Genomic DNA, 25790 nt, shown 5'->3' with positions numbered 1-25790 from the left:
CCAAGATTTAGAGAGGGCAGCTTCCAGTTCAAGGTCACAAAGCCTGGCAGGGAGCCTGGCCTTGCCTCTGCCCCAACTACAGAACCCAGGGCCTGGGAAATCCTCCCCTGGGCCAGGCACGTTAGTGCAGTCTATACAGTGCTTGGTGTCAATCACTTTCCAGCTCAAAGGGCCCAGGGGTAAGTGGAGAATGGAGAGGGACCCATATGTCTGGGGGTGGGGGGTGTGGGGGGATCAGGGCCTCCTGTGTGTCCCTGGGCTCTGTCCTCCCCCTTCAGGCATTCTCCAGTGTTGCACCCTCATGACTTCTCCAGCAAGACTTCCGTGACCTCCGCCACCTCTGCCACTCTTGCTTTCATTACTGAAGTTGCAGAAATTCATGGTCCCTGGGACTTCCCCCAAGGAGCTGAAGCCAGATGTCAACCCTGAAATTTCCAGCCAGAGGTCATCTGAGGCTCTTGAGGGAGAGGGAGCCCCCTGGATATATGAGGATTTAAACTCTACTGGGGAGACTCTGGGCAAGTCCCTTTCTTGGAAAATCAGGCTTTTTTTTTTTTTCTTTTGAGAATGGGGAGAACAATTTTTGAGTGACAAGTGAAATTAGGAGTGTTAAGCAGCTTTACACAGTAGTTGTTTAAAAGATGTTTATTCCATTGAGATGGAGCGTAGGACCTGCTTCTTGGAGACAGGGCTAAGTTCTGGGTCCCCATGGGGTCACGGCCGGGGGTCCCAGAGGAGGTCCTGGGAAGGCATTCTGGAAGAGGGGCCATGAGAGATGGGCCACAAAGGATGAGGCATTTGCAGTCAGGGGAAGCTATCCCAGGCAGAGGGAACAGCAGAGGAAACTGCAAGAGCAAAGCCCAGAGGTAGGAAACTGTAGGGGCTGAGAGAAGCAAGGGCAGGGCAGGACCCCACCCCAGTGCATCCTTCCTTTTGTCTGCTGGGATGCTCAGAAGAACACGGAGCCCTCGCTGTCCCCTTGGTCATCAAATTTCTGGATCTGGGTCTTGAGGTGCTTCAATTTGCCCTTCAGGTAGCGGTAGCGAGCCTGCTTGTCCAGAAAGCTGGGGTCCTGGGTGGGGCAAGAGCCAGTGAAGTCCTTACAGCAGTATAGCCTACAGCTCTCATGCTATTTGAGCCTTTTCCTCTCTGGGCCTCAGTTTTCTCTCCTCGAAAATCGGCACAAGTGTCAGGGCATAAAAGCCAAGATGGGGAACCCAGGAGTCACGACTCACCATCTGTTTCTTCTCAAGTTCCCTCCAGACACGGGCGGTGACGTGGGCCTCTTTCTGTAAAAGGAGAAAGCGGAGGGGACTCGGGATGTTGGACCCAGGGAGGGATGAGGAAACTGAGGCTCAGAAAGACAAAGTGACTGGCCTAGGGAGAGCCTTGGGGGCTGATCTTGGCCCCACATATTGTGGTGCTCACCCAAATTGGAGAAGGAAGGACTCCAGGATCTGGCCTGGAATGGCTGTGAGGCAGAGGTTTCTGCCCTCACTGACCTGGCTGTGGGGTGGGGGCAGCGAGCTCAGTAGGGTCTGCAGCTGCTGTAGCTTTGCCTGTGCAGAGGCCACCTCTTGCTGCAGCTCCAAGAACTCAGAGTACTGGTCCTGGAACACAGCTGCATATCGGCTCCGCTCCCTCTTAGTGCTCACTGGTGGGTACTTACTGCCAGGATAAGAAGGGTCAGAGTGTCAGAGGAGCCATCCCTCTCTCCCTTTCCCCCAATTCACTTTGTTTCTTCTCCATCCAGTCTTCAACCCTTTGCTGGTGCTAAACTCCCTGCCTGAAATGCTCTTCTTCCCTTTTGACTACTTGGTAAACTCCTACTCACCTGTAAAAGCCCCAACCCCAGTGCCCCTCAGAGGTGTGTGTGGTGGGGCAGAAGGGGAGCACTTGCCCCTGAGTCCAAGTCCAAGGGGGTGCCAGACTAGGCACAGAATGTAATGACATTCCAAGTGGCCATAAATATGAAAGGTGCCTAAGGCAGCCGGACAAGAGCGGGTAATGCATTTCTGCTGATTTGTCACTGCTATTACCATCTATTCATCTTGAAATTGGGGGAACCGAACGAACTGGGGGGAGGAAGCACGATTCAGAGATTGTCCCTGGACCTTCATTACTCTCGCTATGCCCCTGGTGCCACTTTCTGTTCCCAGGCATCAGGAACCACATGGGGGACACTCACAGCTCATAGTCGGGCACTGAGTGGGGCCTGGGCATATATCCCCCAGGGATGGCTCCAATAGGCCTCTTGGTGCCCAGGAGGGCCTGTAGGGGCAGCTCATCTTCAAACACAATTTTCTTCGGCCTCGCCCTGTGGGCTTGGGGCTGGGGTTGGCACTGATTTTGTAGCGAGCTGGTTTCCAGGCCTCGGGGGTTCTGTCGCTGCAGATGCTGCAGGCATCAAGGTTTGAGGTGAGGAGGAGAGGGAGAGAGAAGGGGGTTGTAGAGAAGTCGAAATCTCTCAACACGGGGGACTGAATTCTTTGCGTAGGTCCCGGCCTGGGGACTCCCTTCCCACTCAGACTCACCGGAGGCCCAGGACCAGGTGGGCGGAGCTGGGGGTCCCCCCGGGAACCGCGGGTCTGGAAGGTCTCCCGAGGGGGCATCGGCCTCTGGGCGGTGCCGCTTGGGGGTCCCCGGGGTGGCAGGCGAGCCCTACGGGTGGTGTCGTGGCCCGCGCGTGGCGGGGGTGGTCGGTGGGCAGCCTGCGGACACGGCGGGAGGGGGCGCCTGGAGGCAGGCATTGCGGGAGGACGCGCGGGGAGCGGACCCGGAGCCCCCTCGGCGCCACAAGCACCTCTCTCAGCCCCGCCTCTAAGACGCACATAATTGGTCTCGAGCGCAACCCAGACCCCCGCCCCTGATTGCGTATTCCGGAGCCAAACAAAAAACTTTTGCCATCGCATCGATTCAGACTCATAGCCACCCTACAGGACAGGGTAGAACTGCTCCAGAGGGTTTCAAAGGAGCGGCTGGTGGATTCGAACTGCCAACCTTTTGGTTAGCAGCCAAACTCTTAAGCACACCACCCCCAGGGTTTCCTATTCCGGAACAGCTCCATGCAAATCATTCCGACGTCATCGCGCAGCCTGAGCCGGGTTCGGGTTAGCTGCCGGAGCTTTGTCCGTTCCAACGCGCAGAGTTCCCGAGTCACCGCCCCCGGGAAGCCCCCCGGGACCCCCGCCCAGGTTGCAGGCCGCACGGGCTGCTCCTGCCCGGGGTCACCTGTCCCAGCGTTTGGGGCTCTGAGCCTGGGTCGGATCTCGGAGAGAACGCCTGGCGGTTCCGGTTGTGCTTTAACTGGAGGTTGCCCTGAGAGGTCGGGGTCGTTCCGCAGAAGGGGGTGGAGCGTGGGCTGTAAGCGGCGTGGCCTGATTGGGCGCGGGCGTGGCTTGGTATGACAGGGCGAGGCCTGGAGGGGCCGGTCCTCCACCCCACACCCTAGAGGCGCAGGTTTGCGTTCAGCCTCGCTCCAGACCCCAGTGTGCGTCGAGGTTGGCGACTTAAGCTCTCTGATAGTTTATTTGTCGGAAAACGGGGTGTTTCCGGCGAATTTGCACGCATTTATTTATTCAACAGCTATACTTTAAAAATACTTTTAAAAATAATCAATGGAGGCAGAAAATTCAAACGCTAGAAAAGACACCCTGCTCTTTCCCCAGAGGCAGCCGCTGGCAGCAGTTAATAGTGTCTCCTTCCGGAGAGACCTTAATTCAATGGCAGTATAGATATTTCTTCTCACTACAAACGACGCTGCAGAAAATATCCGTGTGCAAATTTCTTTGGGAGCACAAGGAAGGATTATCTGTTGGATAAATTCCTAGAAGTGGAATCACTGGGCAAAGGAACCTGTGCATTTTAAATTCGAAAAGATATCGCCAAATTGTTCCTTAACGAGGTTGCACCAACTACGCTCCCACCAGCAGCGAGAGAAGGATGGTTTTTCCACAGACTTGCCAGTGCCGGTGTTCTCACAGGTTCCCCTCAAGTGTATTTTCATGTTTTAAATCCTTGCTAATCTGATCAGTGACAAAGCGTAAAAAATATCTGTATTTCTTTTCCTGTTCATATCCTGCTGATCTTTTTTTTTCTTATTAATTTTTGAGTTCTTCATATAGCAAAGAAATTAGTTTGACAAGGTAGTGTATCTTCTGTTTTGCTGTTACAAATGAGATCTTCCAATATATTTTGCAGGGCTTATTTTTTCATATATAAAATTATTTTTGAAGTATCGATTGTTTCTTGCTAGGTTACTGAATTCTCTTATTGAATTGGGTTTTAGGTCTGTTTGTTTCTTTTCTCATTTTTAAGGCGCATTTCTTTTTCTTGTCTAATTGCATTGACTAGTACTTCCAGGTAGAGAATCAGAGAAAAAGAGGAACACCCTCAACGGGATGGATTGACACAGTGGCTGCAACAGGGGGCTGAAGCATAATCACAATTGTGAGGATGACACAGGATCAGGGAGCGTTTTATTTTGTCGTACATAGGGTTGCTATGGGTCGGAACCAACTTGACGGCACCTAACAATAAAAACATGCTGGAGACCCAGGTTTTATTTCCAGCCAACGCACCTCATTTGCATCCACCACACATCTATCAGTGCAGGCTTAGGTGTTGCTGGGTTGCTGAACAGGTTTCAGTGGGGCTTCCAGACTAAGATGGACTAAGAAAGGCCTGGCAATTGACTTCTGAAAATCAGCCCATGAAAACCCTATGGATCCCACAGTCCAGGCTGCAAGCGATCATGATAATGGCACAGGACCAGACAGCGTTTCATTCCTTGTGCATGAGGTTGCCAGGAGCTGGGGCTAACTCAATGGCAGCTAACAATAACAACTACGATATTCCTTAATTAGGGGGAGGCTTTTAGTAATGGATGCTAGCGGTATCAAGTGCCATTTCAGTGAGTGGGATTTTTTTCTCTGATGCATCAGTATGCTAAATTCTATTAACAGCCTTCCTGATGCTGAAACATCCCTGTACCACAGGCACAAGCCTTTCTTACCATTGATTTTTAAAAAGCTGTCACTGGCACTTTCGGAAAGCTCTACCTGGGGGATGTGCCCTCCTGTTGATGGGGCACCTCCATCAACAGTACCTGTCTTCACGGGACTGTCCACGCTCCCATAGGTCTGGGCCAGACACCTCCATGAACATAGTGCATGCCCGACCCCTCACCGAGCTTCCTCTGTCACCCCCCTCACAGGCTGTACCCCAGCCTTCCCCCGGGTCCCCAAATCTCCCCCACGACTCCCTACACCACAACCTCCTCCCAGGGGCCCCTACTCCCCAACCTTACTCCAGGGCCCTCTACTCCCTGACCCCCTCTTTGGTCTGATTCCAGTCCCTACCCAGCTCTCCTCTGGAATGGTCAAATGGTGACCAGGGGAGGCTAGGGTTTCTGCTGAGCCCCTGAGCCCAGCACTGGGTAGGACCCACGAGTATTTGTTGACTGACTGTGTGAAGGACCCAGTATACTGAGAGCTTAGGCTGTGGCTGGTGGTGGGCTGAACTCTTTCCTTGAATTACCACCTTTAATCCCAGGGAGGCCCAGCACAGATGCCCCCTTCTCCAGGCAGACCTTGAGGCACAGCCCTGCTCTCCCCCACCCTCTGTCCCACTGACCTCACAAGGTTAAAAGTATCGTGTTTGACTATGATTCTCCAAGACTGGGGGCTCCTTGAGGTCTCATGGGGCTAGTCATGTCTGGCCCGTACAGGGCGGGGACCAAGAGGGGTTCTTGCTGGGGGGTGGGGGAGCTGACCTCCTTCCCCTGCTCACACACTCTCTGTGGCTCCCAGGGATCTCCCAAGGCGTTCCCATTTTGTTGCTCACCCCAAAAGGGACTCTAGGACAGGGACCAGACAGAAGGCAGACAAGGGGGCCAGGGAGGCGTTTATTTGAGTTTAGGCATGATTCGGATGAAGAGAATCATGCTGATGAAGATAAAACAGACGATGATGAGCATGGCCCAGAGTAGCCAGTTGACCGACTTCTGTGTGTGCTGCTCCAGCCGCTCCGACTCTGTCTTCAGCTTCTCTAGGTTCTGGTCAGCCATTTTGAGAGAGTGTGACAGGGTCTGTGTGCGTAGGGTGGAGAGGATGTCAACAGGACTGGGACCATAGCTAGCCTCTCTCTACTGCCCTGAGCCAGGCGATGTACCTCTGGGTGTTGTGCGCCCCACTGGGAATGCCATTTTTGTCTTCTACCTGACTCCTAGTCCTCCACCAAAGCTCCAGCCACAATGCCCCTCTGCTGGGAAGCCTTCTGTGAGACCCCAGGACAGTGGCTGCAGGGTCTCCAGGGTCCCCCCACCTGGTTGTCCTTCTTGATCACACTCTGAGCAGCCAGCGTGTTGGTCTTGAGGCTCCGGGCTAGGCCTAGCATCTCCTCTGCCAGCTTCTCCTGGAGATTCTGGTGTCGTTGGAGGACAAGGTCTAGCTCTGCCGCCGACTGCTTTTCATCCACCAGCCTGGGCCCTGTCACCCTGCTGACCCCACACATGGATGGACAAGTGGGTATGAGAGGTGGGGTGGGAGAGGGAAGAGATTGCCATGTTTTCAGGGAGCCCAGAGGCCACAGCTCCAGCCACCGCCCCATGCCTGGGGCCTTAGTTTCCCCTTCTTAGCTTTAGCTTCTGGGAAAACCATCTCCAGAAAGTGGCTTCTGATGAATGCTTTAGACCTCTGAGGTGCCTCAGTGGCTCCCGTTTCTCCCATTTCCCTTTGCCCATACACACACTGCCAGGGTCCAAGGACACTCACGTTCGTTTCCTTATGTCCATCCTGGGCTCTGCAAGTGGAACAAGACGTGCATGAAGAAAAGATTGGTTTCCAGCTTTCAATCCTCCTGGGCTTTACCTGTGCTATGCCCCCTATTCACTCACTCACTCACTCTTGTCTGCTGCCTAGCAGGCTCCTAACAATGTTTTAAAACCCCAGATTGAACACTCCTCTTCTTGGAAGCATTTCCCACTCCGATCTGGGCTCCCTAGGACCCTCCTAGTCCAGGCTTGTTTCTCCCAGGGACACATTTTCTGCCTCTGACCCTCACTCTAGGTCTGTCTCAATGATGCCCCTAGGGACACCCTCCCTGGGCTGTGGAAGTCCCTGTGGGAACCAGGCTGGGCCCCAGGGACGTGGGGCAGTAGGGTCTTGTCCCAGGCAGCTGAGCCTTGAATCCTGTTCTGTTCAGGGCAACTCACCCTCAGCAGAGTCCTGCAGGGAAAAGAGAGAAGCATAAAATCACCTACTCTATCCTGCCCCCAAATTTGTCCTTTTTGCTCTCAGAACCCCCCTATCCTAAATCAGGGCCCGAGGCAAGCCCTGTGACCTCTGAGCCCCACTTTCCTCATCTATAACCTGGCACCAGTTATAGCTCCTACTTTGCAGGGTTGAGCTGACTCATGTGAAATGTTCAGAAAGGCACCTGTTGTTTCATTTTCTAGGAGCAATGAACTTGCCCATCTTGTGCTAAGTAGCAAGCCAGCAGCTGAACTGCTCTGCCCAGCTCTGGGTCTTAACTGGGTGTGAGCCATTTTTGCCTTCTACCTAGAGCTATTCATCAAGCAAAGCCGGGCCCACAATACCTCTCTTGGCTGGCACCAGGGAAGAGGCTGTTGGGTCCCCTAAGGTCCCTGTACCTGACAGTATTTGTCATTATGGAGCCCCCAGCCCGATAGGGTTCCAGGAACCCGGCAAGGGACCTACCGTGCCTAGCAGCTCATTCCGCATCTCGCCGGTGTACCTCGCCCTCGACTGTAGATGCACCGTCTTAGTGGCAGGCACCCGCTCCCGGGCTGTGGTTGGCACACGACCGGGAGCTAGGAACTGGTTGGCTAGCGCCTTCTCCGAGGATGAGGTCTGCAGAGACATAGGAAGAGGGGGTTACAGAAGGGGTGGGCCCCAGAGATGGGGTGGGTAGAATACTGGGGACTGCAGAGGCGTCCAGCTCACCAGCTTCTCTGCCTGGAGCATCCCCTTCAGAAAGTCCACCTTTCGAGAGTATTCATTGATCACCTCGGAGGCCGGTTTACTTGGAGGAGACAAGAGGAAAAAGAAAACCTGTCCACTGTTCCCAGCCCCAGGGGAGGGTCCCAGCCAGCTCTCCTGGGCCCCCAACTCCTGGGTTTGAAACCTCTGTGGGTCTCCCGCACTAACCTCGCCTGGGCCTTCAAGGCCTGCAGCATGTCCTCGAGGGCCCCCACGTACTGGAGAGAGAAAGTGGGGTGTCAACCTACCCCTCAACCAGGTCCCGTTTGTAAGAGTCAGAGCCAGGGTGAGGGGCGGGACCAGGGAGGAGCCAAACGCCAAGGAGGCGGGTCGAGCGAGGGGGCGGAGTCTCAGACACGGGGGCGAGGCTACAGGTGGACATGGGCCCGACAGGAAGGGGCGGGTATAGGCAGGCCTTTGGGGCGGGGGAGTGGGGCCCGGTGGCCGCCAGCTCCGGAGACCATCCTTCGGGAGTTGGGAGTTTTGTGGCGGCAGCGCGGGCCTCTCTCACCTTCTCCAGACGCCACTCGTCTGGATCCCGCTTCTCCGCCGCCATCGCTTCGCAGCGGCACAGCAGCCGCACCAGATTCAGCTCTAGCCTCGATGCCGCCATCACCACCGAGCGATGCCCCGCCTTTTCCGCCTGGGCCATCCTAAGGAAGGGCGGAAGTGGCTTGATTTAGTTTTCTGTCGGCCTTTGCGGGCCCATGTTTGTTTAGGGCGGAAGTAATTCCTAGTTTCGAGAGGTGCCAACCAGTTCAAATTTACTCAGAGCTGGATTGGTTTCTTGGCATCGCTAGAGCCTGAGCCTTTCCCGAAGAGTTGGACGGAACCGGTCAGCTAGTGTCAGCGTCGCGTGCAACGCTCTTTCTGCTCATTCCGTTTCCCCCTGCTCAGAGTGTTTTCCCAACACCCACTTTTGCCTGGGTTGTTCCCCCGCTGAGCTCCTCCGCCTCCAGGGAGGCTTTGTTCACTTTCTGATGGGGGGAGAGGCCCTGGCCTGGGCCTGACTATGGAATCTGAGGATTCCGCCTCCCCGGTTTTATTATCTGTAAGAGGAGCCCATCTGCACTTCTACATACTTCGTACTGTCAGCTCCCCAGGCCCGCAGAACCACCTCCTGGAGTGGATGGGGTGAGCAGGGGTCTTCACAACACTAGTGGGACCGATGTCTTTGCAAAATACCGAGGGGGAGACCAGACCCAGGGCGGGTAAAGAAAGGGCTTTTGACCAGGCTCCAGAGCCAGACAGGGCAGCGTCTGTCCCCTGCTCCCTTCGCCGCCTTCTCCTTCGGGCTGCGTGGCCTCGGCTGAAGCCCGGACCGCTGGGGTGTGTCTCCCCCATCTGGAATGAAAGGGTTCAGGAACCTCCACCTTGCAGAGCCTCTGGGAGGAGCCGAGGGCTTAGGCCCGGCACACAGCAGGGTTTCCTCTCCCTCAGGGTCACATCGCCCCCCACCCAAGCCCACCAGTCCCGCCTACCGACTGTAGGCCGCAAGCGCCGCTGCAGGGCGGTTGCTTCTGTCTCTGCCGGGTTGGGGGACCCTGCAGGTGACATTTAGGGTGCCAGGCCCCAGCTAGGCAGAGGCCTGGGTGGTGAGCTTCAGTTTCCCCACTGGTAGTGTGGCGACAGGAGACGGCTCCTGCTGGATGAGGCTCTGCAGGTGCTTCCTGCTCCCCACCCCGTCTGGATCGATAACCACTCCCCGGAGCTGTTCAGCAAATCACCCAAACATCAGCATCTGCTGATGGATCTAGCACGTTCTCCCACCACCAAGGTCCATGAAGTACCACCTGCCGCCCTGCATCCCTCCTTGACCCCACTCTCCTGCAGCCTCGTCCCCTCCAGCCCCGCCCTGAAGACAAGAGTCACGCAAATATGTCTCAGGCATTTTTTTATTTCACGTGTCAAGGTAACTGGGGGAGGGGGCTGAGCCTGGGAGAGAGAGCCCCACTCCCCGAGTCCCCCAAGTTGCCACTGTTAACTGCCAGGGATGTGAAACCACAGGCCTGACCTGGAGCATTCCTGACGCAGGCCACTCCTGTTGTGCCACAGGGGTGGGGAGCAAGGGGGGCTGTGCCCAGGCACAGTGGACACAGTGGTCCTGGCCACGCTTGTCCCGCCGGGACCTGACTCCGGGGGAGGTGAGGTCTGGTGGTGCCACGGGCAGAGGCCACACCCCTGCTTGATATCCTGTACCCTGCCGGGACCCTCGAACCCATGGAAGGATCTACGCTCTCTGCAACGACCATGGCACCTGCGGAGCGGGACACATCTGCAAGGACCTCAGCACAGCCTGATGCCCCAAGTGTCCACGTTGTCCGAAGGCCTGATGATCCCCAATCCGGCCACAGCACAGGCCTGCAATTCCGGAGCGTGGCTTTGTGTCCACACCCGTCTAGTCCACTGACGACTTGCGTCCAGGTTAAAGGAAGATGCGCAGGGTTAAGGTAAAAGTTTTTACATATACATATATTTATAAAACAAAAAACGATTTGGTCTCCCATTAAGGCTGTTACAGTTTCAAGTTATGTAAACCATGTACAAAGAGTTACCATCAAAACGTACAAATGGAAAGTGGCCATGCGGGGCCTCCCGCAGGGACTGGGCGGGACAGCTGTTGGGGAGGGAGGCGAAGGTGGCCTGATGCGCTGCTCCCTGCTGGGCCCTGCACTGTGCCAGTGCACACCTTGACCTATAGGCTCACGGCGCTTTTCGGGATCCTTCAAGAAAGCTGATGCTGGCGCTGGAGTGAGGCACCCGGGCATGGCTCCAGCATGTCCTGCAGGGTCGTTGGATCCGCACTCTCCGCTCTGGGCTGTCCTTGGACACCTGGGCTTGGCCAGCTGCAACCATCAGCCGTTGTACTGGCCTGGGGCTGGGGGCAGGCAATATGTCGGGGGGTCCGAGTACCTCCGCTTGGCGCCTGGGGGCCGTTCCTCCTTGTCCGGGGCTTCGCGGACACCCTGCGCAGGCAGCTCAGTGCCGGGTGCCACGTACACCGAGTGCACCAGGTCTGGGCGGCGGGCAGGTGGCTCGCGGCGCCGCACGGGGACCCAGGACTCGCGGGTCTGAGTCACCCGGCCAGGCAGGTAGGTGGGCAGGCCGGGAGGCAACTTGATATTGGCCATAGGCATGATGGGTGTGCGCCGAGGGGTCTTCACTCGGACCGTCGACGACGGCCTGCGTCGTGGAGGGGCTGCCGCCGCGGCCACCGCGGGGAGGGGGCTCGGGGCGGGCGCGCCGGGACAGGGGAGCACAGGCGCGGGGGGCCCTTAGGAGACAGATGGCGGGGTCAGCGCAGCTCCATGCTACAGCCCCGCCTGGCCCGGGTGGACGGGAAGGAAAAAAGCACACACTACCTTAATACTGACCTTCCGCGGCCCCCCGCCCAGCCCGCTCCTCCAGCAGGCTCTCTGTGCTAGCCGATGTCTCTGAGTCCAGGTTCTCCTCATCTGAGCCTCGCGGGTCAAGCTCAGGCAGCCGGTAGGTGATGTCCTCCCTGGGGACAGGGTGAGGGGTTCAAGGCTGCCCAGCGGAATGCCCTGGCCCCTTCCCCACCTGCAGGCACGTCCGGCCTCACCCAGTCCTGAGCCCAAAGCTGAGCTGGCACCACCGGACCTTTGCATGCACTGCTCCCCCTCCGCCTTTCCAAGCTCAGTTTCCACTTGTTCTGATATCATTTTCATGTGTTTTCTTTTTTAAATCAAGTCACATAGAAGTAGATACTGTGCCTGGGCACTTAAATTAAACCAATTTAAATGCTGAGCTCAGGGGAAGGCCAGAAACCAAACTGGTTGCTGTTAAGTTGATTCCTACCCATGGCAACTCCATGTGTGCCAGTGTGTCCCTGCTGGACATGCTGGAGTCACCTCCATAGAGTTTTTATGTCTGTGACCTTTTCAAAGCAGAACACCAGACCTTTCTTCTGAGGTGCCTGCTGCGTGGGCTCAAACTGCCAACCTTTTGGTTAGCTGCAGCCAAGCGGATAACCGTTTATCCCACCAGGGACTCTGATGGTAGCAGGTCTGAATTTTGCTCTCCCTGATCCTAGCTGTGCTAGGAACATGACTTTCCTTGAAACTTCCCTCCTCCCTGTTCTTTCAGAATTCACTTTAATTTGTCCTTATAAATTCTGACTCTTTGAAAAGTATGCAAACCTAAGGTGTTAACTCAAGGACCTGGTAGCCTCTTCTTTAAAACGTAACTTCAGGTCAGCCTCCCCTAGAGGATTCTTGGCTATAATCTTAAGAGTTTTTTGGCTGTAATCTTTATGGAAGTACATTGCCTGGCCTCTAGGTGGGTTTAAACCCCAATCTTCTGGTTAGCAGCTGAGTGCTTAACTGTTTGCCCCACCTAGGGACTCCCCAGTATTACTTTTAACAGCATCCCCTTGCCCCTTGATCTGGGTGACAACTGACTGCCCTAGTGGAGACCAACTTAAGCTCTCCTGTGAACTACCCTGGGGCCCTGTGGGCAGGCACAGGGTTTAGGCAGTAAGGACAGTGCAGACTGCAGGGACCCCCTGCCCCCAGGATGTAGCCCGCCCCCAGCCACCCTAGCGACCACAGAACACTTGCTTCTCTTCCTTGATGGACTGGATGCGCTCCATGAGGATCTCCTTCTCGCGGTCTTCATCATCCCCAGCCGCCACCGCTGCCTCCTCCTCAGGCAACACCCCCAGCTCCTCCGGGCGAGCTTTGGAGCTCTTGTTCTGGAAGAGTTGTTGTTAGTAGCCATCAAGTTGACTCTGACCCGCGGCGAACCCATGTGTGCAGAGTATAACTGCTCCATAGGGCTTTCAAAGCTGTGACCTTCTGGAAGATTGACAGGCATTTCTTCCATGGCACCACCAGGTGGGTTTGAACTGCCAACCTTTTGGCTAGCAGTTAAGTTTAACCATTTTTAAATCAGCCAGTGGCTTGGCTGGTGGGGTTAGTGCCCGAGGTGGCTGAGGGAGGATGTGAGTGGCTGGTGGTGTTAGTTGTGATGTGGGGGAGGCAAATGCCCCTTCTCCAAGGATGGCAAGGGGCTGCCCCCAGCATGCACTTCCAGAGGTTAGGGTGCAGTCTAGCCTACGAGGACCCCAGGGTCAAGGGGAGCTCAGCTTGCACTGCAGTAGGGGAGGCATGCACTGTGGTCCCCCATGCGTACATACCAGGACCCCCTCGTAAGGAGATGAGAACCCCAGTTTGAGAGGCCACGGCTGGGGGAGAGATGAAGGCAGGGTGACCAGAGTGCACGAGGTGGGGGACTGAGCCGGCCACCTGGACAAGCAGAGCATTCTTACCCTGCCCCCGCCCGCTACTGCGGGACAGTTCCCCAGTGGGTGAGGCAAGGCCAGCAAAAGGGGGCTGATGACAATGAACCCAGCCACCAATAGGGGGCGCTGCACCCCCTCGCCCTTGAGAGGGAGTTGACCTAGGGTTCTGTGCAGTGGACAGAGATTGACGGCCAGAAGCTGGGAGTCGAAGGTCCCAGCCCGGCAGCCCAGGCTGAGCATGCCCTCCTCCCCCTGCCTAGCCCTGGCTGTCCCCAGCCCTGACTCAGTCTCCAGCCCCCTGGTACAGCCCAGCTCTCTGACCCTCAGGAGGACCTCTGACCCTCAGGAGGACCCCTTAGTCCTTCCCCAGCACCAGTTCCCCCTATCTCTTCTCCCACCCCTAGTCCCCCAAGTCACCCAGCCCCCACCCCAGCCCACCCCTGCCCCTCATGCTCACAGTGTTCTGCCGCAGTAGCGAGAGCCTGCGGAAAGCGATGCTTTCAGCGGCCTCCAGCTGGCTGATCTCCTCCATCTTCACCCTATACTTTCGCATCTGCTCCTTGATCAGCATCTCCACGCACCTGTGCATGAGGCCACGAAGGGAACTCAGACACGGCCAGGAAGGAGCCTGGAGACCCCTGAGACCCTGCAAATGCTGTGCAACCCCACAGCTACAGCTCCGCAGCTCTGGGACCACTCCTGGACATCTCCATGTGCGGGGACTTTTCCCTGTAGAGTTACTCACGTCCAGCGGGGAGTCCAGGGTGGGTGGGCACTCACGTGGTGATCTTCAGCACGTCCTTCATGCTGGTCAGCGGGTCTGAGGTGTCAGGGCTGCGTAGCAGGCAGGGCGCGAAGATGATGGCCAGGGCACTAGGTGACATGCGGTTCACGTCCTCGAGCAGGGCCACCCTGTGGGGGCAGGTGGCATGAAGGCGGCACCCCCAGACTCAGGGCGCTGTGCCCGGACACAAACCCTGGGATCACCCTCAGGAAAGGATTGCTCTCAGCCCAGCGGTAGAGAATGTTCGAAGGCCGAAGGTGCCCCCTCCCCAGTACAGCCCTATCCTGAGGAGGCAGGAAGAGGGGTGGGGCCCCAGGCCACCCAGGGTGTGTGTGTGGGGGGACACTTGCTTGACAAGGTGGAAGATGAGCCGCTCTAGGGACTTGTGATTGGCCTCAGGCAGGTGGTCCAGGACTGCGTAGATGGCAGCCAGCTGCTCCTGCCGCTCAGGCAGCTCTGTGCAGGGAGTGGGGGGAATAAAGGGTCAGTGTCCTGGAGCCCCTCACAAGACCCCTCAATCCCACTCCCAAACTCAGCTGAAACAGGGAGTGCCCCCCTACTTCCCAGCCCCACCCTGCTCTGGCCCCTCCCCTCCCCAGCTCTGCCCCATCTATTACCCTGGCCATCCCCCAGCGAGTTCCCAGCTCAGACTTGCAGCCCAGGCCTGGGACTCACCAACAGCGTGGAGGAAATCGTTATATTGGGCGAAGGTCATGAGGGGCTCGGGCAGCTCGCGCAGCCACTGCTTCAGGACTCCCGTGATGGCGTGGATGGGGTAGTTCTCCAGCTTGACCGCCACGGGGTCTGCAGGGTACCCGGGCAGTGCCGGGTGAGCACGAGGTCAGGTGACCACTTGTTCACAACTACCTGTTCGCAAGCCCTCCTGTCCACAGTGCCCACCTGTCTGCAGTCCCTACTGTCCACAAGTCCTCTCCATCTGTGGTGCCCGGCTGCTCCCAACAACCACCTGCCCGTGTTATCCACCTGCCCTCAGTGCCCACCTGTCTGCAGTGCCTGCCGTAGCTCTCGCGTGCGGTTGGCGGCACCCGACTTGCGGTAGAGGCCCTCGGTGTACAGGCCGTGCATCTCCACATGTTCCAGGAGTTTCTCCAGCACGACTGGCACAGAGGCCTTGTCGCTGGTCAGGCTGTCCACGCACACGCCGAAGTGGCCCGGCTCTGCACCGGGCTCTACCTGCAGTGCAGGGATGGGGTGGGGCAAGATCAGCCTCAAGACTGTCCTACACAGCCACCTCCTGGCCTCTCTCCCTCTCTGCGAGCTGCAGCCACCTCTGTAAACTCCATCCCTCCTGCCCCTCACAATGCTGCCCCATGGTCCTGCAGGAGCTTCTGAAGCACCCCCGGGGGGCTCTTCCTGGGGGGAGGGGGCCTGGCACCACCGCAGTGACCCAGCTCTTGTGCTGTGTGAGGGTTTCCCCCACCCCAGAGTCCCCTGCAGGAGGAAGGAACAGTGGCGGGGTCTGAGATGCATGTAAGGGCAGGCCTGGTCTGGAGGGGCAGCCAAAGGTGGTAGTGCAGCCACGTCAGGATGGCAGCTACAAGAGCAGCCCTAGCCCTCCCCAGCAGCCCTGCTCCTGCCCTCACTTGCCCCTGCTGAGCACACCCACTCCTCCACATCTCTGTCCAGAGGTCACCCACGAGGCACCTGGCTCCGGATGGAATAGGCATCACTCTGGAAGTTTCTAAGCCCCTGCTGCCCTCACCTTCTGGCCGCATGTGTAGGAGCAGTAGGTCTGGATCTTCTGCACACACTTCTTATGGCAGGTCATCTTGCAGACTAGGAGGCCACAGAGCGGGTCAAAGGCGGTGTCGGGGGCTGGGGGCATGGGGGGGTTGTGGCAGGCTTGGGGCACATGGTAGGGCCATGTGGTAGGGATTATGGGGCACGTAGTGGGGGTCAGAGAGACGATGTGAGGGTTGGGGCAGCAGGACATGGTGGAGTTTGGAGGCAGGCTGTGGGGGCAGGGGATTGGGAGCTACATGGTGGGGGGTCTGCTGGGAAGCACGGCGGGGCACGGGATGCAGTGTGGGGGGTTAAGGTGTACGATGGGGGTTGGGGGCATGATGGGGAGTCTGGAGGTATGTAGCACGGAGCTCTGGGGGTACAGTGGGGGTCAGGGGTATAAAATGGGGGTCTGGGTTACATATGGTGGAAGGGTTGGGGCATACAATAAGAGTGGGGAGTATGTGACGAGGGTTGGGGGTACATGGGTGGGGTCAGGGAATATGCAGTGGGAAGTCAGGGGTGTGTGGAGAAGGGGGGCGATGCACGGTGGGTGGTCTGGGTGCATGTAATGGGGGTGTCTGGGAGCATGTGGTGGGGACTGCATGGGGGGCCCGGCGTTGGGGGTGCTCACCGCTGCACAGCAGGGCCTTGTCCATGAGCCAGATGTAGGAGAGGCACTGCTCACATGACTGGGGGATGCTCACCTGGTAGCTGGCAAACACGTGCCCGTTGTGCTGCAGCACCTGGGGGGCGGGCAGGGGCAGGTGGCTGAGAGGGGCCCCTTCTTCCCAATCCTCCTAGCGCCCCCTGCCCTGGCTTGTGACCTCAGGACCAAGCATTTAGGACTCGGTGTTCAGGCCTCTTGGGGCAGACACACACTCACAGCACGCTCCTGCTTCCGCTTCTTCTTCTGAGACTTGCTTTGCTGTGGGGGGAGCAGAGAGGCTTGTCCACGGGGGCTGGAGGGACAGTGGTGTCCCGACTTGCCCCTCAGTCCCCAGGACCACATCGAGACCTCAACTCCCACTAGGGTATAGCTTGACCCCCCCTCCCCATTCCGTGTCCCCATCCCCCTGTCCGGGAGAGCAGCCACTGAGGGCGCTGGGGGGTGGTGATGGGCCTGCCCTGGGGCCCACCTTGGGGGCCTCAAAGTCGCTCCTGGAGTGCCCGCGGGTGAACTCGTCCAGCAGGGACTGGAAGAGGTTGAGCACCAGGTTGGTGTCCTTCTCGCCGCGCTCAGCCGCCAGGTTGCTCACTACTATCTGGTAGTTCTCCATCAGGTCCTTGTAGCCCACGTGGATCTTCCCGTTCTGGCAGGAGACACGATGGGCATGTGAACTGCCACCTGTGTGTAAACCCTGTGGCCTTGCTGTGTGGCAGGGGAGGGGGCCGGGTGATGTGGAGGGGCCACTCACCGGCACAGAGTACATGGTTTTGAGGTTGCTGCGGAATTTCTCGGTTGCCTCGATGAACAAACTTTCAATGGGGGTCTTCTGGGAGCGCAGGTCATTGATCTGAGAGGAGGGGACAAGCTGGTCATGTGTCACAGCTTGCTCAAGGGGACCCAGCCCAGTCCTGGCTTTGCCTTATCCAAAGTCCTGCCCTGGATAAAAATCTAGCCCCACTGGCCTGCCAAGCCCGGTGTTACCAATCGTAAATCCAGGATTTAAACTATCAATGGAGTCCCTGGGTGGTGCAAATGGTCGACATGCTCAGCTGCTAACTGGAAGGCTGGTAGTTCAAGTCCACCCAGAGGTGCCTGGGAAGAAAGACCTGGCGAGCTACTTCTGAAAAATCAGCCCCTGAGAACCCTGAGGAGCACATTTCTACTCTGATACACACGGGGTCAACTTGAGTTGGAATCAACTCAATGGCAGCGGGTTTGGTTTTGGCTTTTAACGATTACTGACATTGATGTGTTCGTTAGTCAGTTGTATATCCTCTTTGGTGAAATGTCCACTCAAGTCCTTTGCCCATTTTTGGATTGGGTCATTTGTCTTTCCGTTGTTCAGCTGTAGTTCTTTATATATTCTTGCTGTTAAACTCTTACCAGATACGTGCAGTCCCTAGGTGGTGCTAACATTTAAGCGCTTGGCTGCTAAGTGGAAGGTTTCTTCCAGAGGTGCCTTGGAAGAAAGGCTTGGTGATCTACTTCCGAAAAAATAGCCATTGAAAACTCTGTAGAGCCCAGTTCTACTCTGACACACAGGGTTGCTGTGAGTTGGAGCTGACTTGATGTAAAGTGGTTAAAACTACTGACATCGTGGGCCGGATCATTCTCTGTGATGGGAGCTGTCCTATGCACTGTAGGGTGTTAGTAGCATCCCTGGTCTCCCCCCACTTGATACAAGTAGCACTGCCCCTCTTCCAGTTGGACAACCAAAATGTCCCCAGACGTTGGCCACTATCCCCAGGGGGCAGAATCACCCTCGCTAAGAATGATGGCTTCACTAGAGCCCTTGGTGCAGCCCACACAGGTGCTTGATGCTCTAGCCACACCCAGGACCGGGGTTGCATCAAACAGGCTGGGTCTTTTCATAGTGTCTCTGCTCTATGCGGGGCCCCCAACCCTTCAGTCTCCCTGTGAGTATGCTGCCGGCCAGGCTAGCTCTCCAGTGCTGTGCCATCTGTAGGAATCACCCCATGTGTCTACCTCCAGCCCAGGTGGGGGACACCCCTGAGTGCTGGCCACACGTTTATGTGGGACATGCTTGTTATGGGTTTGTGTCCCCTAAAAAGATATGTTCAAGTCCTAACCCCAGTACCTGTGACCATGAACTCGTTTGGAATTAGGGTCTTTGAAGATGTTATCGGTTAGGTTAACGTAAGGTCATACTGCAGTAGGGTGGGTCCTAAACCTAATCCCTTCTGAGTGGTGGTTTTATAAAAAGGGAGAACAAACAGTCAGTCACACAAGGGAAGACACTGTATAAGGATATATCTACAACCAAAGAATGCCTGGGGCTACAGAGGCTGGGAGAGAAAAGGAAGGATCCTCCCCTAGAACTGGTAGAGAGACCACCACCCTGCTGATGTCCTGAATTTGAACTCGCAGCCTCCACAACTGTGAAACAAAAATTTTTATTCTTTAAAGCCACCTGCTGGCAGTATTTGTGTTACAGCAGCTCTAGGTAACTGAGACAAACACTTGCTGATATTCTGCAGGGCAATATAAAAATGCACACTGGGAGAGATGTAGACTATAAACTGTCTCCCACGAACACAGGTCAGGTTTTGCCAAAAGACTAAACCATCTGTTGTCGTGTTGACTCCGACTCACATTGACCCCACGTGCCTTAGAGTAGAACTGTGCTCTAGAGGGTTTTCAATGGCTGATGTTTTGGAAGCAGATTGCCAGGCCTTTCTTCTGAGGCATTCCTGGGTGGACAAAAACTGCCAACCTTTTGGTTAGCAGCTGAGTGTGTTGCACCACCCACGGTTGCCAAAACAAGTTTGTGCCAAACTTTAGAATAAGCGCCGGGCTTCTGGAACATGTGTTTTGGAATTCTGGACCTGGATTTTATATCCCCAATGCGCCACATCTGGTGGAGGACCCCGCCTGGCATCGGTCCCTCCCCTGCACCCTGCCCGGGCCCACCTTGTTGAGCAGAAACTCATCCAGGTACTTGAGCTCGTTGGCATTGGTGATCTTGCGGAACACTGACTCCCGCCACTTCTCAGACACTGTGATTTTGCCAATCTTGAGGTTCCGGTTCTTCTTCCCTTTGCCTCCTGGCTCTTTGGTGGGCTTCTCTCCTGCTGGGTGGCAGGGCTGGTGGTTAGAGAGGACTGTGGGAGGGGAGGATAGCAGGTGAGGGTGGGGTCCAGGTGAGGAACACAGCCAGCCCCCTGCGGGACAGGCAGAACACAGAGGGGTTACCAGCTGCACAGAACCAGGACCTCAAAGAAGCACTCTGTGCCCTCAGCCCGTGGCCCCTGGTCAGTGTCCCCAGGGTCCCTGGAGGCTCTGGCATCTGACCTTCTAGATTTTTCTTTGAAGTGGTAGCTTCCAGCCCAGCAGGCCCAGATCCTGTGTTCTCCACCTCCTCCATGCCCTCCAGACTGTACTTCTTATCCCTGTTCTTAGGCAGGAAGAGCCTCTTGAACGCGGACCTGCAGGAGAGGGTGAGAGGTTCCGTTTATGCCTCGGGAAATGGAAGTGGACGTGAAGCCTGGTCCTCCTCTGACCAGCACAGTGGGGACACATGATTCGTTGTTGTTCTGAGCTGCCATTGAGTCATCCTCAACTCATGGTGACCATGTGCACAATGGAAAGAAATGCTGCCTGGTCCTGCACCATTCCCATGATAGGCTGCAGACTGGGCTGTTGTGATCCATAAGGTTTTTGTTGGCTGATTTTTGGAAGCAGATCACCAGGCCTTTTTTCCTAGTCTGTCTCAGTCTGGAAGCTCCACTGAAACCTGTTCGGTACCACAGCGACACATAAAATTCTACTGACAGGCAGGCTGTGGCTGCACATGAATTGCATCGGCCAGGAATCAGAAGCTGGGTCTCCCCCATGGAAGGAGAGGATTCTACCGCCTCACCACCACTGCCCACATGAATGCTCGATACAAAAAAAACAAAACAAAACAGCCCAAACCTGTTGCCACTGAGTCGATTCCAACTCACAGCAACCCCATAGAGCAGAACAGAACTGCCTCAGAGGACTTCTAGGGCTTAAGTTTTTACAGAAGCAGGTTGCCACATCCTTCTCCCGTGAAGTGGCTAGTGGGTTTGAACTGCTGGGTGCTTAACTGCTGTGCCACCAGGGGTTCCTTTGAATGCTCAATAGTTCCAAAAAACAGAAAAGGCCACCTTATTAAAGAGAGAATGAGACCTTGTCTTCAAATCAATAGGATGGAATGCTGCTAAAAATAAGGCAGATTTATAGAAACTGACAGGAGTTACCTGAAGAAGCAAGATGCTAAATCCTAATGGAAGTTACAGCATGACCTAATTTTCATATAAAAATAATAAAACTATCGGCTGCCCCTCACGTTTATACAGGTACATGGCCAGAATGGACAAGGAAAAGGGAAGACAGAAGAATTGATGCATTATGGTGTTGGGAAAGAATATTGAACATAAAAGAAACTAAAGTCTCAGAGAAGAAACTAGTCTACAGCCTACAGAGCTAACAGTCTATATGAGCCACGGTCTCATCCACCCTGAGACTAGAAGAACTAGATGGTGCCCGGCTACCACTACTGACCGTTCTGATCAGGGCCACAAGAGATGGACCCCGACAGAATGGGAGAAAAATACGGAAGAGAACTCAAATTCGTCAAAAGCCCAGACTTGCTGGACTGGTTGAGGCTAGACGACTCCCTGAGATTACTGTCCTGACATACTCTTTTTTTCCCCCCTCAAGATACGAAAGTTTATTTTACATAGGACACCACACATTGACTTACTGCATGTAAGAGAACAATGACATTCTGTTACAAGGGGGAAATATGTTTTTAAACGTTAGGATTTACTGAATTTTAGAGGAGAACATGGTGTATAAGAATCTTTTTATGCTTAGAATAAGATACTATAATAAGCATAAAATCCATAAAAGCTGAGCAGAATCTAGCAATACCTTTTACTACATGTATTTTCAAACACAAAACCTGGTCCACGTCAGCTGTATTCTGTACCAAATTCCAATAATGATAATTGTGTAGGTGTGGTTCTTTAATTGTCTCATAAGTATAGACTGAAGTTAATAGTACCTTTTGAAGGTAATTACTTAAAGGCACAATGTGAAGTTACACTATTTTGGTATGCAAACTCAAGTCAAATTACATTTATGCTTGCCTTGATAGCCTAAGGAGATATATTATATTATGACATACGATAAGACCATCCTTTCTGAGATACTCTTTAACCTTTGAACCGAAACTATCCTCTGAGGTCACCTTTTAGCAAAATAACAGAGTGGCACGCAAAATAAAGAATATTACCTATGAGTATGGTGCTCCATTAAAAAACCAGCTATGAGACCAAAAGGTCAACAATTAAAGCAAAGATGAGAAGATAAGGGGGCAGGGAAACTAGAGTACTGGAAATGGAACAACCAGAACACAATTAAACAGAATGCTGGCATCCTGTGAAAAATATAACTAATGTCACTGAACAATTTGTGTGGAAACTATCAAATGGGAACGTAATTTGCTGTGTAAACTTGAACTGAAAACAAAATAAAATATTAAAAAAAGAATACTGAATATGCTGTGGACTGCCAGAAGACCAAACGAATCTGAAAAGAAATACAACAGAATGCTCCTTAGAAGGGAGGATGGCAAGATCGGCTCACTTTGAACACGTTTAAGGTAGAGGGTCAGTGGAAACGAAGAAAACCTCAATGAGATGGATTGGCACACTGGCCACATCAACGGACTCAAACATACCAATGACTGTGAAGACGGTGCGGGACTGGGCAACATTTCATTTTGTTACAGTTAAGGCTGCCAAGAGTCCGAGCTGACTCAATGGCAACTAAAAACAAGGAGCCTAGAAAAGAATCACAAAGAAAAAACACCAACCATCAACTATGGCTACTGGGTATAGCGGGTTGAACAGTGGATCCCCCCATTATGTCTGTGTCCTACCCTCCAAAACCTGTGAAAGTGACCTTATTTGGTGTTATGGATTAAACTGTGTCCCCCACTCCCAGAATTATGGAAATCCTTACCCCCATACCTGTGAATGTGACCCTGTTTGGAAACATGGCTTTTCTTTGTTATGTTAATGAGGTCATATTGGAGTAGGTGGGTGGGTCCTAAACCTAATTCCTTCTGAGTGGTGGCTTATAAAAAGAGCGCACATGCGCGCGCGCACACACACACACACACGGGAATACAGATGCCACGTGAGGACCCGTCTACAAGCAAAGGAACACCAAGGAGTGCCAGGAGACACCAGAAACCAAGAGACAGGCCCACAGAAGGAACAGACATGGCTGAGACCCTGATCTGGAGTTTTAGCCTCTGAAACTGTGAGCGAATAAACTTCTGTTCTTTAAAGACACCCACCTGGGTGTTTTTTGCTACGGCTGCCCTAGGAGACTAAGACATTTGGTAAGAGGGTCTTTGTAGATGTAATTAGTTAAGAATTTCAAGATGAGATCATTCTGGGTTATCTGGTGGACCTTAAGTCCAATGACAAGTGTCCTTATACAAAGAGAAGACACAGACATACACAGAGGAGGAGGCCATGTGACAGTGGAGGCAGAGGTTGGAGTAATGCAGCCACAAGCCCAGGACCACCTGGAGCCACCAGAAGCTGGGAGAGATAAGGAAGGATCCTCCCCAGAGCCTCCGGAGGGAGCTCCGCCCTGCCGACACCTTGATTTGGACTTCTGGTCTCCAGGACTGAGAGGGAATGAATGTTGTTTTCAGTTACCCAATTCGTGGTCATTTTTTATGGTGGCCCCAGGACATCACATGGGTAGTGGGGAGACAGTGGGGACCCTCACATTCTGGCACACAAGTTCCCTGTGTCTGAATTTTCCTCTGTGAACCAGTGTCACTTTTGCGGAGAGAAGAGGGAAGTGACCTCAGCGCAAGACTTCTGTGGACACTGCTGCACTAGGGGCAGGCACTGAGCTACCCTGGCATGAAGGAGGTTCAGTTGCTGGCACTAGGGTTGGGGAGGGACTAGACTGGTCCCGGGGGGTGGCCAGGACCACGGCTGGAGACAGCTCTCACGATGAGGATGGGCTTATCTCATGGCTAGTTAATGACTGATCTGAGGAGGAGCCAGGGTACCCTGATCAGCTGTCTCCTGTATCTCAGTTTCCCCAGCTGGGAGGCAGCCTGGCTCCCTGTGAGCCTGGGGTAAAGAGGCCACGTCCGGGGTGGATGCCACTACCCTGGGCATCGCTGCCATGGCCACTTGAGTGCTGACCACGTGTGACCAGGAGCAGCACCCAAGATGGCCTCCTCCCCACCCCTGGGGGCTCTAGCCCTGACCCCATGCATGATCTGAAGAAGGACTGGCCCCCTGTATGTGTTGCCAACTTTTGTGTCCTTAGTGATGGTGATGGATGTTCTCCCCAAGGTTGGGGCCCCTTCCCCCTTATGCCCCTCCTTGCCAGTCTACCCCTCCCAGAACAAGGAGTCTGGGCTCTCTCTGTGGTAGGGAGCCCCCCATCGCTTGTGTTCTGTATCAGAGCTCATCAGTCCCATATCACATCTCTGCTCTGTGATGGATTCATATGAAACATTTTTATAAGGGCTTCCAGGGGACCAGGCCTCAACCCAGAGTTTTCTATCTGAGGGCCCAGGGAGGGTCCCTAGGCATAGAGAACTGGGTGAACTGGGAGCTGGTTTTGATTTCAGAAAGAGCTAAACAGAATCTATCTGGTGCCTGCATAAGGTGAATGTGCTCACTGCTAACCGAAAAGTTGGAGGCTCAAGTCTAACCAGAGGCGTCTACTTCTGAAAAATTAGCCACTGAAAACCCTGTGGATTGGGGAAGTTAGCACAACTTGAATAAGGCAAAGTCATAGAAGCTTTCTAGACACATCCAAACACCTTGAGGGACTGAGTTACTGGGGCTGAGACCATGGTCTTGGGGGACATCTAGGTCAACTGGCATAACATAGTTCATAAAGAAAACGTTCTGGATCCTACTTTGGTGAGTAGTGTCTGGGGTCTTAAAACCTTGCCAGCAGGAGGGAGTGGGTTGTCTCATGAGGGGTATGTAGCAAGGTGTATATAAGTTTTTGTGTGAGAGACTGACTTGATTTGTAAACTTTCACTTAAAGCACAATAAAAATTAAAAAAAGGCCCACCAGCAGCCATCTATTGGTCCCATCCCATCTGGAGCAAAGGAGAATAGAGAAAACCAAAGACACAAGGAAAATATTAGTCCAAAGGACTAATGGACCATATGAACCATAGCCTCACCAGCCCGAGACCAGAAGAACTAGATGGTGCCCAGCTACCACCGCCACCTGCTCTGACAGAGATCACAATAGAGGGTCCTGGACAGAGCGGGAGAAACGTGTACAACAAAATTCAAATTCATAAAAAAAAGACCAGATTTACTGGTCTGACAGACTAGAGGAACCCCCGAGCCTGTGGCCCCCAGACACCCTGCTAACTCAGAACTAAAGCCATTACTGAAGTCTACCTGTCAGCCAAGGCCTATAAAACATGCAGTAACACATGTGAGGAATGTGGTTCTTAGTTCAATCAAGTATATGAGACCAAATAAGCAACACCTGCCCAAAAGCAAAGCCGAGAAGGCAGGAAGGGACAGGAAAGCTGGATGAATGGACATGGAGAACCCAGGGTGGAAATGGAAAGGGGGAGAGTGCTGACACACTGCAGGGATTGCAACCCATGTCAAAAAACAATTCCTGTATAAATCTTTGAATGAAAAACTAATTTGCACTGTAAACTTTCACCTAAAACCCAATTAAAAAAAAAAAGACAATCCTAGGGAGTGTAACTCTACTCTGATACACCTGGGGTCACCAGGAGTTGGGGTGGGGGTTGACTTGACCCAGCAACTGTTTTAAATCAACCACAGCGGATCTTGAGATAAAAATTAACCATTCCTATACCTACTGGTAAAAAAACCGAACCCACTGACTATAGGGTGTCTATGAGTTGGAATTGACACAATGGCAGTAGGTTTTGGTTTTACGCCTATTGGTCAGGAGTCCTGGTGGTGCAGTGTTTAAGGGCTCAGCTACTAACTGAAAGGTTGGTGGTTTGAATCCACCAGCTGCTCCATGGGAGAAAGATGTGGCAGTCTGTGTCCGTAAAGATCAGAGCCTTGGAACACCCACGGGGAAGTTCTGTACGGTCGAGTTAGAATTGACTCGACAGTCAGGGGTTTGGTTTTTGGTTTGGTATGCCTATTGGTAGGTCCTGTGTAATGCAAATAACTGCTTGTCTGTTAACCAAAAGGTAGGAGGTTCAAATCCACCCAGAGGCACCTTGGTAGAAAGGCCTGGCGATCTACTTCCGAAAAATCACTATCTGAAAACCCTATG

The 25790-nt window shown here is 54.2% G+C and overlaps 3 protein-coding genes across 10 annotated transcripts in view; all 3 read right to left on the bottom strand.

Annotated features, from left to right (window-relative positions):
• Positions 1–628: 628 nt before the first annotated feature.
• OCEL1 (occludin/ELL domain containing 1) lies at positions 629–5166 on the bottom strand. Its single transcript, XM_049875488.1, has 7 exons — positions 5108–5166; positions 3232–3397; positions 2535–2711; positions 2189–2397; positions 1503–1668; positions 1236–1289; positions 629–1072 (listed from the first exon to the last, which is right to left on the bottom strand). The coding sequence occupies exons 1-7, from the start codon at positions 5164–5166 to the stop codon at positions 950–952; spliced, it is 954 nt and encodes a 317-aa protein (XP_049731445.1). The 3' UTR covers positions 629–949.
• A 719-nt stretch (positions 5167–5885) lies between these two features.
• Positions 5886–8647, bottom strand: USE1 (unconventional SNARE in the ER 1). The gene is made up of 8 exons (XM_049877342.1): positions 8512–8647; positions 8169–8218; positions 7965–8043; positions 7719–7871; positions 7214–7226; positions 6774–6801; positions 6325–6499; positions 5886–6088 (listed from the first exon to the last, which is right to left on the bottom strand). The coding sequence occupies exons 1-8, from the start codon at positions 8611–8613 to the stop codon at positions 5906–5908; spliced, it is 783 nt and encodes a 260-aa protein (XP_049733299.1). The 5' UTR covers positions 8614–8647; the 3' UTR covers positions 5886–5905.
• A 2193-nt stretch (positions 8648–10840) lies between these two features.
• Positions 10841–25790, bottom strand: part of MYO9B (myosin IXB) — a 108013-nt gene continuing 93063 nt past the window's right edge. For 5 of the 8 annotated variants that reach the window (XM_049877335.1, XM_049877338.1, XM_049877334.1 and 2 more), the window contains exons 26-41: positions 19773–19906; positions 19392–19582; positions 17209–17307; positions 16930–17103; positions 16677–16718; positions 16425–16536; positions 15771–15844; positions 15049–15241; positions 14723–14851; positions 14398–14503; positions 14044–14175; positions 13721–13844; positions 13159–13206; positions 12577–12714; positions 11375–11498; positions 10841–11274 (exon numbers count right to left, since the gene is read on the bottom strand). In XM_049877335.1, coding sequence (XP_049733292.1) covers positions 10856–11274; positions 11375–11498; positions 12577–12714; positions 13159–13206; positions 13721–13844; positions 14044–14175; positions 14398–14503; positions 14723–14851; positions 15049–15241; positions 15771–15844; positions 16425–16536; positions 16677–16718; positions 16930–17103; positions 17209–17307; positions 19392–19582; positions 19773–19906 — 2239 coding nt within the window. In that variant the 3' untranslated portion in view covers positions 10841–10855. Of the gene's footprint in view, positions 11275–11362; positions 11499–12576; positions 12715–13158; positions 13207–13720; positions 13845–14043; positions 14176–14397; positions 14504–14722; positions 14852–15048; positions 15242–15770; positions 15845–16424; positions 16537–16676; positions 16719–16929; positions 17104–17208; positions 17308–19391; positions 19583–19772; positions 19907–25790 lie in introns of all 8 variants that reach the window. The other 3 variants (XM_049877339.1, XM_049877341.1, XM_049877340.1) reach the window with 3 other exon arrangements.

Source organism: Elephas maximus, chromosome 3 (genome assembly GCF_024166365.1).
Source record: "Elephas maximus indicus isolate mEleMax1 chromosome 3, mEleMax1 primary haplotype, whole genome shotgun sequence".
NCBI lineage: Eukaryota > Metazoa > Chordata > Mammalia > Proboscidea > Elephantidae > Elephas > Elephas maximus.
This window is presented reverse-complemented; position numbering and strand designations above follow the sequence as displayed.